The sequence below is a fragment of the Antedon mediterranea genome, chromosome 5 (assembly GCF_964355755.1).
Source record: "Antedon mediterranea chromosome 5, ecAntMedi1.1, whole genome shotgun sequence".
NCBI classification, from domain to species: Eukaryota; Metazoa; Echinodermata; class Crinoidea; order Comatulida; family Antedonidae; genus Antedon; species Antedon mediterranea.
The window spans coordinates 9,360,417-9,373,185 of NC_092674.1; the positions used below are offsets into that span (position 1 = coordinate 9,360,417).

The 12,769-nt window shown below is 32.6% G+C and overlaps 1 protein-coding gene across 2 annotated transcripts in view; it reads right to left on the reverse strand.

Annotated features, from left to right (window-relative positions):
• Nucleotides 1-12,769, reverse strand: part of LOC140048527 (uncharacterized) — a 42,542-nt gene continuing 29,773 nt past the window's right edge. For both annotated transcript variants that reach the window (XM_072093266.1, XM_072093267.1), the window contains exon 2: nt 1-8,629. In XM_072093266.1, the coding sequence (XP_071949367.1) occupies nt 6,167-8,629 (2,463 nt within the window). In that variant the 3' untranslated portion in view covers nt 1-6,166. The remainder of the gene's footprint in view (nt 8,630-12,769) is intronic.

Below are 12,769 nucleotides of genomic sequence, written 5' to 3' on the forward strand. Positions count from 1 at the left end.
TCATCCAAGAATATGCATGTGTTGTTAAATGGTGTGAAAATAATAACAAATTACAAGTACAGTAAAAGGAACAAAAACGAAATACAAGTTATCTCTACCAAATTCCTTTTTTAATATATTATATTTTCTTAGCAAGCAGGCAATAAACAAAGCTCTCAGACGAATACTCTATAAAAAGATAGTGTATACAAATAGCTATAGAAAATGAGATGTTACTACAATACTGCTATACTTCCAACAACAGATTACACATTCCTGTACATCTAGTGTTCATTTTACAAAGTGTTTTTTTCTTTGATATCAAAATGATATCAAAATACAATATATAAAAAGTACAATTCACTTTCCCTTAAATTTCAAGCAGGGTTTAACTTTATAACTTTAAAATTTATTTTCTTCTAATGCTATGCAAATGATGATGATTAAATTCAGTGAAAATGTTTTACGATATCATAAATGGACTAAAAACCATTAAAAATCAGCATTTACAGTACCACTAATAAATGTACGAAAAACATGTTACATGACCTCTTTGGATAGCCATGAATATTCATAGCTGAAAGATTACAAATTAAACAAAAGTCATGAATATTCATAGATGCAAGTTTACATATTGAACATAAACCATGAATATTCATAAGTGAAAGTTTACATATTTGACATTTATTTCATGAATATTCATAATCGTGAAAGTTTACATATTGAACATAATGAATCAAAAATGAAATTTTACATATTGAACGTAACAATTAATATTCATAAGATGTAAGTTCACAAAATGAACATAAGAAAATGAATATTCATTGAAATACGATTACAAATTAAACACATATACATGAATATTCATTGCCACTTTAAAAATAAGGACAAATGCAATTTCATACGATGTGTTCAAGTACACCCGCCTCCATGACCACCTGTAAAATGAGCATTTATTAGCATATGAAATGGCTATATCTGCATATCAGATGAAATACAATAAACATACGAGATATGATAATCTGCATAATATGTAATATGAAAATTTGCAAGATATCATAATTTACTTAAAGATATGATCATCTGTAATTAAATATAATATGGACATCTGCATATGAGATGTCTCACTATACATAGATACATGATCATCTGTATATGTAATATGGACATTTGTATGAGATGTCTCACTATACACATGAGACTTGATCATCTGTATATGTAATATGAACATCTGCATGAGATGTCTCGCTATACATATGAGACATGATCATCTGTATATGTAATATGAACATCTGCATGAGATGTCTCACCATACATATGAGACATGATCATCTGTATATGTAATATGAACATCTGCATGAGATGTCTCACTATACATATGAGACTTGATCATCCGTATATGTAATATGAACATCTGCATGAGATGTCTCACCATACATATGAGACATGATCATCTGTATATGTAATATGAACATCTGCATGAGATGTCTCGCTATACATATGAGACATGATCATCTGTATATGTAATATGAACATCTGCATGAGATGTCTCACCATACATATGAGACATGATCATCTGTATATGTAATATGAACATCTGCATGAGATGTCTCACTATACATATGAGACATGATCATCTGTATATGTAATATGAACACCTGCATGAGATGTCTCACTATACATATGAGACATGATCATCTGTATATGTAATATGAACATCTGCATGAGATGTCTCACCATACATATGAGACATGATCATCTGTATATGTAATATGAACATCTGCATGAGATGTCTCACTATACATATGAGACTTGATCATCTGTATATGTAATATGAACATCTGCATGAGATGTCTCACTATACATATGAGACATGATCATCTGTATATGTAAAATGATCATCTGCATATGAGATATAAATATACATAAGAGACATGATCATCTGTATGTAACAGATTGAGATCAAATAACATGTATAAGTATATCACTTTAAAACGTCATTAGCATATGATCACCTGTATACTCTATAATATATTCAAAATCATTGTTGCAAATATCTTTCTTCTACATACAAAAAGAAATATGATTATGTACATTTTTTGAAATACAGTTATTTGCATACAAGTGCCAGTCATAGTATACAGTAGAAAATCGCTATTTAGGAGACATCATTTTAAGGTGACACTTTTCCAGTGTGTTATATTTTAACACTACAGCCAACCCCTATTTAGGGGCCACTTTTCCAGTGTGTTATATTTTAACACTACAGCCATCCCCTATTTAGGGGCCACTTTTCCAGTGTGTTATATTTTAACACTACAGCCAACCCCTATTTAGGGGCCACTTTTCCAGTGTGTTATATTTTAACACTACAGCCAACCCCTATTTAGGGGCCACTTTTCCAGTGTGTTATATTTTAACACTACAGCCAACCCCTATTTAGGGGCCACTTTTCCAGTGTGTTATATTTTAACACTACAGCCAACCCCTATTTAGGGGCCACTTTTCCAGTGTGTTATATTTTAACACTACAGCCATCCCCTATTTAGGGGCCACTTTTTGGCCCGGCAGATGTCCCCTTGATAGTGTTCTACTGTATTTCTTAAGTCTCATAATGCCATCGTAAATTATATTGAAGGTAAAATTAAACTTATAAAAAGTAATGAAATTGTTAATGTTACAAGATTAAAGCAGAATACATAGACTTAAAACTAAAAGTAACGAACATTGTGAGCCAAAAACTAAAAAAAAATAAATGTAATGGTCCAATGCAGAAAAAATATGTATGTATTTTGCATTAGCTAGCTCTCTCCTCCGCTGGATTTGACACATTTCATAGATTGTTCAGATAATTTTAAAGGTATATTTCATTTCAATTACAACTTGGTGATTTCCTCTACAACAAAAATATTTGAAAAAATAAAAGCAAAACTCATAATCGACTAGAATGTATGTTGATTCCCACATACACTTGACACAATCGAACTCGTATCATACTACACACATTCGGTCTCTCTCACACGCAGCAATTACTAGTTTGCGAAAAGAAACATGCACAAAAATTCTTAAATGCAACACAATTATTTATGTTGCCAAGAATAATTGAAACACCTTCTTATTATCAAGTTTGAACTGTTGAGCTGGTCCCCTGTCAACTTGTCCACAGCCTATGACATCATCATCAGCAGCATCATTTAAATATCATGCATAATTCATTACCTTACTTATCATAGCAACCAGCCTGTGGTATATTTAATATGATACATTGCTTAAAAAACGTACAATAAAATAATATCAACATTTATAAAATCAATTAATTTGTATCCAAATTATTTAAAGGGTCATCATACATATAATTAAGGCTTTGATGCCAAAATATTTATTTTCGGTAGATCTGAAAAATCACTTTTCGTTCATTTTTTTTAGTAATATATCTAACATTCATATAAAACTACAAATATCTATTCACTTCTTTATACAGTAATAATAAATATATACAATGGCTATACAACAGAAGACAGTGTGGTATATGTTTAAATGCTATTGGTATCCATATGTATTTTATCAGATTTTAAACAACAGTTGTTGGCAAATCATCTGCCTGAATTCACATTTTCAGAAGATTCTGCGTAATGCTCATTACTTACAAAACCCATTTATTTTATTTATCAGAGAGTGCAAGTTTCAACACTAAAGTTTATACTGGTAGAACAAGTTACATTTTTAACAAAACATGGCCAGTTATGAAAAACACTCTTTCACATGTTAATTATCATCTAATTTCATTAAATACAATATCCTATAATCTTTGGCCTGTCATCATTCATGGAAAAAAAATAGCTCTCATTTAAGAAATATAAGATATAAAAGAAAACTTTTTACACTGTACACTGTAAATTCAACCAGTTACAAAGTCACCACTGTAAAATTGAAAAAAAAAAAAATGGTTGTGGCAATACTTATTTAACAGTAGGTACCAAATCCAGTGAATATGGCTGTGGTAGTACGTATCTGTTAACAGTAAGAGATAGTTGTTGTTCCAAATGCTTATGCTACAAAATTTGTTTTTGGTATAAAGACATTGCCAGAAATTCTGTTCAATTTGGTGTTAAAAATCTCAGTAAAAAGCTTTAGGAATAAAACCAAAAAAGGTCTTGCTTAGAGAAATTTTGGTGTGAAGCTTAAGAAGCAGCGAACAAATGTCTACTCAAAACTGGTTTTAAAGTGGGATATATTACATTGATTTTGTTAAGAGATTCTATGCAATGAGAAGTTAAATAGAGTGTCAATTAGAAAAATAGCCAGTTACCAACTAGTTAAGAACCATATAGAAACATGTATATAATCAAACCAATAAAATTTCTTTAGATAGACTTATGTTGATTAAATTATCTCCAAATTAGTGGAATGTTATTTGAAACTTCTGGGTTTTGCGAATGTTCCACATATAATAATAATTTCAATATAAAGTACTCATACAAAATTATGGATATCATTAACAATTGTATGCCACAATGCAGGAAAAAATATACAACTTTGTTTCTATTGCCCACACATCCAGAACATTAAATTTGACATTATTTGACTATCAAATGTTTGTGATAACCAGGAAACTGTCAAGAATTTCAAACATGTAACCTCAAATAAATTTGACATACATTAAAGAAAATCACAATAAGAATATATGAACATTGTATGTATCAGAGTTAAGAAAAGCAATCTGAAAACTAGGCCGACAATTGGTTCCAACTCACATAGTTTTTAAAGCTAGAAATGAGCTGGCATTGGCATTACCACCCACACCAAGAGGTGTGATGATGATATTGCGTTAATTCCCAAATGCATTTTTAAGTTTATCGAAACTGTAAAAACGCAGATTTCCTTAAACAGCCACTGGACATAGTTATGCTGATACCCCTTTCACAGAGGTAACGGTAAAATTCATGAAATATTACTTTCTATATGAACGGGTCTAGATGGGTAATAACACCAGCATGCTTACTACAATTTTTGTGTGAAAGGACTCTGGAGTTGATTTAAATTAATGAAAACTGGTCATATTCTTAGTTCTACGATAGTAACTCTACTACGTATGCATGTGTGACTTCAGAACCAATCATAGGGCAGAACTCAGTATGTTTGCATTTTAAACAAGCATGAAGTGCTACAATATTGTTATTAAAATCAGTAAAATTATGCAAGATTTGTTTAAGTATATTTCCTGACTTGAGGGTTTGAAATTTAAAATTTTAACCACCATAAGATTGGCACCAAATCTGGGAAGATCACAAAGGTGTAACGTTTGAAAAAGAAACAGATTACAAATATAGAACAATTACAAATGTGTATTATTAATTAATTAAAAATCGTAATGTACAATTAAAATAAACTTTTAAAGGCAATTTTGGTAACTACATTTTTTTCTACAGATAGTATAAATTTACATATTCACATATTTACAGGTACCGGTAGATATTTAAATGAGTTAACCTCCTGAATTTTGAATAATCTGTTGGTCTTCAACATGATGTTTGGCAAGTTGCCAGCTAAAACTGGCAGATAAATACAAAGCTATCTCAAATACTGTTGCCTATTCAGTGTTTGCAATCACACAAGTACCATCTTAATGTTATTATTGGGTAGAAACAGCACAAACTGTTGTTGCTTAGGATATGTACAGACAGATGACATTAGACGCCTTAGTTGTAAAATCATCCTTCGTGTTTAGGCAGCATTAAGATCTGTCTACACTATCAAACTTTATGTGACCAAAAAATGTGATGTGCCCATATATGAACACGATGATGTAATATCACTACCATATTTGAGGACATGACACTTTTTTGTCAAACTAGTTTGATAGTGTAGACAGAACCTTAGAGGTGCAGATTGTTGTAACACTAGATGGGGATTCAGATGGGTTACACCTCATGTATCTGTCTCCGTTAAAACCACTAATAAATACTTAAAAATAACATTATACTAAATTATATATTAGTTGGTTTTTGGCAGACATACAAATGTCATGTGTCTGAAAATAGCCAAGCATCTACTGGATGGTAACAACAGAATTGGTCCATTCCCATTTTGCGCAGCTTAAAGAAGCTAGCCCTAATCTTCACCTATCAAATTATTTCACACACCAATTATATTTATCTATGGACCTTGCTCTAAGCATTGACCCACTTTACAAGGGATTGCTTAAAATGGCTTCAAGATCATTGAGGTCTGCCTCGGTAAACTGTTTTGTTGGATTATGCAAACTAGCATTTGGATTGGTCATTGGCACATTGTTCATAATATTCTGATGTATGTTAATGTTATTTGGATTTCCGTAAGTGGATACACCAGCTGATACTTGTAATTGTTGGTCCAAAGCTTGCTGTTGTGAATTCAATGAAATCGAGGTTTGAATGTTTGTATTAATTTGCTGCCGATTAGCCATATTCCCGGGATAAAACCCCCGCCGCATATTCATGTTGGGTACATTATTTGTGTTCATTGTCGTGGCTGCGGTCTGACCAAAGTTAGTCTGTTGCTGGAATTGCATGTCACCAGGCAAGTTGAAAGTGTTTTGAAAGCGTGGGTTTGTCACGGTTGTGCTAACTTGTGCAGTTGCTTGAAGCATATTTTGTGACATTGTTGGGTTCATAACTTGATTCCTTCCTTGCCAGACTCTCTGTTGTTGTTGCTGCTGTTGCTGCTGCTGTTGCTGTTGCTGCTGCTGTTGTTGTAAAAGCTGTCCTCTTGCAAGCATGTTGCCATTTTGTCCGACCATAGTTTGTCTGTTGATTCCTGGCCTGAGTTGAGTATTTTGACCAGCAGCCAACCTCATCATCGCTACACTCTGTCCATGTTGCTGCAATCCTTGAGTGTTTTGATCCTGATAATTAAACATAGGGTTCTGTTGGTTTGCCAGAGTTTGCATCGTCTGTCCAGCCGGAGCATGAGGAACCTGCATTCCTTGAGTTGGCATATTAGCCATCCCCTGTCGGTAATCTGGTGGATTCATTGAACTGGGATTTTGCCGCTGCATCAGTTGTGCTTGCTGCATACTCATTTGAGTGTTTTGGTACACAGAGTTATTCATGGTTCGTGTTTCCTCGTAACGTGGTGGAGGTCTACTGTTATGATTCATTACTTGTTTCATCTGATCTTGCATGTTTTGTGTTGGCATCAACTGTTGATTGTGTTGTTGCTGCTGAAATTGCATTTGTTTACTGTACTGCATCATTCGCATTTGTTGTTGTAGCTTATTTTGTCGCGACATTAGCAGCGACGATCCATTATTCAATTGTTGTTGCAGCAGCTTTTTACTAGACATGTGCTGTTGATGTTGATGTGGCTGTCGTAGCATTTGTTGTGTGATTGGCATATTTGTCTGCTTGAATGGTAAGCTTGGTTTCTTCTGAGTTTGCTGTTGGTTTGATAGAATATTTGGTACTGGCGGCCTAACAGGAATAGAAACATTTGGTGTACGGTCGATGCTAACCGGCATTATTGTGTCTTGCTGATAATTTGGAGTGAACGGAGCAATTTTCTGTGGATCCTCAAACACTGTGCCACCAGGTCCAGTAAACACCTGTTTTGGAGCTGCTTGCCCAGGTAAAGACATATTTGCTTGCCCGGATAGGGACATATTTGCCTGCCCAGATAAGGACATATTTGTTTGCCCGGATAAGGACATATTTGGCTGCTGCTGTGGCTGCTGGAACATGCCATTCATTTGAACCTGAGGTTCAGATTTGATCATGTTATTTGTGAATCCCATTCCGGGTTTTGCATGTGATATTGACGAAAGTGGATTTTGAAAGTTTGGTTGCCTGTGTCCTAATTGTACTTGTTCTTGTTTTGGGACTGCATTTTTATAAAGAGACGGATTTTTTGGAGAGTTACGCGACATAGTGCTCATGAATTGTTGACTCTCTGTTTTTATTGGCTGCCGAAGCATATCCTGATTTGGTTGTTGATTTGGTCTTAATTCACCTATATTTGGGAGGGCTTCACTTGTCGGTGTCTTAACGTCAGTGGCGACGGTGTTTGGTGGTCCTTTCATATCGTACGCACCACCAGCACCATTGTTACCTTGCGGCAGGACAGTCATGCTGTCCCTTGGCATGGCATTGTTTATCTGTCCATTAATTTGTCCATTAACCTGGCCAAGTGACATGCCAGGTGAGTTAGTACTATGAATAAGAGTCTCCTGATTTTCATCCGTTTTGTTATCTCCAAATTTTGTTCCAAAACTTTCAGTCAACTCTTTTTTCCATACTTCTTCTAGTTCTTTTAGTTTTTTCTCAATTTGTTTGTACTGATCGGGATCACGAATTATGTCATTTTCAATATCCTTAAAATTAATATGGCCATCAATAAGATTTGAAACAAAACAATCGTTTCTAGAATTTGGACTGAATGACATTGGATCATTATCAGTGGCAGTTGCTAGCGTATCTTGTTGTTGACTTATCGTGACATTCACATTTGTTTTATCGTTTAGCGTGATATCAATCGACATACTTGTGCTTGACACATTTTCTCCAGCTTTGTGATTTGGTCTTTTTGGTGGTATCTGATGGCCTTCTGGCTCTGCGTGACTATTTTCCCGTTTACGCTTATTATTTGTCGGTGTTTGTCCGGAGTTTAGCAACTTCTGAAACATGAAATAAACAAGAATATATAAGATAACAAAAAAGACATTTTTCACCTTTTCTTTGAAAAAAAAAAATCTATTTAATATATCGTCTTTATACAAAAATATATTTTTCTCTGTAAATAATTTGGAATGGAAAGTCAAATACAGGCATACCAATCTTGTCAGTAATACTACAGGTATGCCATTGTATGCTTCACTAGGCACATGAATATGCAATTAGTTTAGAGGTCAAAGGTGGATTATAACCTAAATAATAGGGATTGACTTGATACAATTTTACAGTGTACAATACACTGACAATTGTTCATGATATCAAATCTAATGTACAAGAATTAAGCATTCTAACCTAATTTACATAATTTATAGTGCCAACAAAAAATAAAAAAACAAATTTAATATTTAAAAATAGGTTTTAAAATTGACTTCATACCCCATTTGAATTAAATTTATTGATTGCTTCTTATACCATTTATTATTCAATAAATATATTTATTTTGATATTACATTTTCTAACCACAAAAACGACCAAAATATGTTTTGTTTTTAATTCTATTAGTATCTAAAATTAACCAATAGACCAACCATTTATTGCATTAAACAATTTATTTAGGGATTAAAATAAAAATTTGTTTAATTACAAAGGACAAGTATATAACAGTGTGTACAGTGCTTATCCACAAAGGTTTTGTCGCTGTTACTATGTGGAAAACGTATTTAACTCTATGCTTTCACAATTTCTACATGTTTCTTTAAGTGACATCTGAATAAGAATGATATATGTGCTACATTAGGCACGGGATGCAGTAGATGAAACGCATACAGCGCAGTAAAATGTTACTAACCTAGCGAGTGGATAGAATACTAGAGGGACACATAAGAAAAACTTGATTAATAATTCCCTGTCAAATCTCCTGTACAAAGCTTTTTGAAAATACTTAGCATATTTGCAATGATTAATGCCATAACGGTTGCTAAAGTTTTATGTTGTTAAAAACAAACAAAGCAAATGAAAAGTTATTTGAATAATTATACCATGAATAAATTAAAGATGTTTTGTCCCCCAAAAACATGAAAAATAAAGATTAATAAAATCAAACTTTGAATAGGTAATTTTGTAGTTTAACAAAGTTAATCACTTTCTTTGTTTTCACTTATATAATGACAAAATAAACGGTTAACTTCAACCAAAAACCCATTGGCTCCCAGCCAATTTGTCTATTTTTTTGCTTTAAATTACAGTTTTATCAGGTAAATACATTTTTTCCTGATCTAATTTTAGGTCAAAGTGAATAACTATTATGTGACATTAAAATGCCATATTCAGCAAAAAAAAAAAAAAAAAAATCTTTAATAAACTTGATCACAAGAGGGCCTTATACAAAAAACACCAACAAAGTCTTTTATAGCCAGTTTTACTTTAAATTAAATATACCAGAGTTCAGTATCAATTAAAAAAAAACATGTTTAACTGTATTTTGAAATATTTTATTATTACCGGTAATAACTTTTCTAATTTGAGTTACAATTTATTACAAAAACTCCAATTAAACAACCAGGTCAATACAATATATGATATTGCTGTCACAGTGATGTAGCCATGAGAAATAAAGTCCGGTTTTCGCAAGTAAAAGGAACAATCTCTGGGTTCAAGCCACTGGGTAATCAAAGGCCTCTGTGAAAAGGTGGTCAGGTTGAAACCTTGCCGTCCGTACTGGTGGCTATGGCCCTGTGTCATACTTCGAACAACATAAATGATGTTGCAACACCTAATGTTTGTTTTTAATACTAATTGAAAACCTTTCCTGCTGCTAAAAATTATGATTCTCATTCATTTTTTCTGAAACTTAAGCCATCTCCGTATATTAGGCTACGCTTTATTGTGCTTGTAGTATAACCACTGACCATGTTAATCAAATCCTAGCTGTATACACAAATCCTTTGATCTCTCTACAAGCCTAGATACTACAGACAGCTCATTTTGATTATTTATTCATACTGTACATACAGTTTCTTGCATTATTTTATCAGGTAATCATGTATAGTTGTTGTTCAATATGTGTGATGTATGTTCCTACGATAAGTATTTTGACCGATGTCTGTCACAAACGACAATGTCAATTAGTCTTACATTCATCTGAATGATGGATATAATACTAAGTCAGTACTGTCTAAAGCACCTTGATTGGTCCTATCATTGATTAAGGGCTTTTCTCGCCCAGTGTCCAGCTCCATATATACAACACCCAAAATTCCCAGTTGCTTAACTTCGGCGATCTGACGAGAACCAGTTTTTCAACGTGGTACAATAAAATACTGTACTATTTCAAGATTCGTTGATCATTGTTAGAGTTATTTTTTTATGTTTGTTCATTATTCTCTTTCTCGCAAAATAAATGAAATAATTATTTGTCAGATTTATATATTAAACAAATCTAAAAAATTATCTAAACTTTCTTCAATAATTTTGCTTAAGACAGTTTTCAAAATAACCTAAGCAAATATTTTTTCATCCTAATTTTGTAAAAATATATGATGTATACAAATAACTGATGAAACCTCAGTTTTTCACTTAAGCACTTCCTGACAATCTTGACTTAAGCAAAAGTAAAAATATGTTATGATGTTTAATTGGCAATTACGTTGTTTACAAAATATAAAATAATCCATGTATTTTTTGTGATCTATGACTAGGGTTATTTATTACTTAATACGTAGAATAATAAGAATGTTACGTGTGCAAGTTTTTTTTTAAAGTGGGGGTAGAGGGTTAAATGCAAAACACATTCACATGAATCCTAATAGTAGTAATATACCAGTTTTTTAATTCCTTTGTAAGTAGGATAATTTCTACTACAGTAGTAAATAATATAACTACATCAAGTCATTGTTATCATAATATATTTGCTGGTTTTCAGATCAGCCTTGTAAAACAATCACAATGATGTACATACATGAGAGGTCACGACCCAAGTAGTGTTTGTAGTTCAAAGCTCCCCATGTTAGACTCTTGTGACCTTTCTGTACACTTTTTTTCTATTATATACAGTATTATGCAGAAAGTTTGCTTTCCTTATAGATAGGCCTACTGTGTCATTCAGACAAATTTTATATATCCCTTAAAAACGTGTCATTCTTTTTGACATATTTAGAAGGGCATATACAATACTGTAGAAGAGTTTAAACTACTGGACTAAAAATTAGCGAGAAAGATCTAATAACACATAGCTGATGATATGTTTGATTCAAACTTTGAAGTATTTAGGCAATAATACTGTATATATGCAGACGTTAACAGAATGTGAAAATTGTTGTGTCTCCCTGCGTTGAAATAAAAGACACCTACGGTACATTCAGGGGATTTCATATTACTATTAAAGGGACACTTTGTTGGGTCCCAAAAGGTGTTCCCTTAAATTAGGTGTTCTACCGTATTGTGTAATGTTAAATCATATACAGTTTTATTAACATACACACACAAAATATTAAAAAACTAGCTTTGACTGGATCACTCATGACCAGAACTAGTCTTATAGAGTTTGCTACATCCACGGACTACTTCCTGAGGGTTTAATTCCTTTGCCACCAGGAAAAGATTAGAAAACTAACAACTATAAATATATACAGTATATATATATATACAGTAACAGTCGATATTTTAAAAACAACTTTAAATCTATATATATGTATTTCATAAATGATTATTATAACCGACCTGCCAACCTATGGGTTATAAAAATCTGGTGAATTTTTAGAAGTTGTCAATAAAAACTGGAGATTTAACAAGAAATTGGGAGATTTAATAAATAACCAATACTGAAAATACTAAAAAAAAAAACAAGACAAATCAACTAATATTTGCTGCCCTCTATCTTCTGGATAGTTAACCGTTGGTGGCGACTTGCAATTTGAAAATGGCGTTTTATTTATTTTGTCGCAAAGTTAGCAAAATATGCATACATTACACAATAACATCGATGTCAATGAAAATTATTCATAAATTGGAGTATTTTGTAAGAAATTTGTGAAACCAAAAGTATTACATTAGGGAAAACTATGATAAAATCAGAAAAATCGGGTGAAAATCACATTAAATCGGGTGAAATGGAGATTGGCCTTAAATCATAACAAACAAACAAA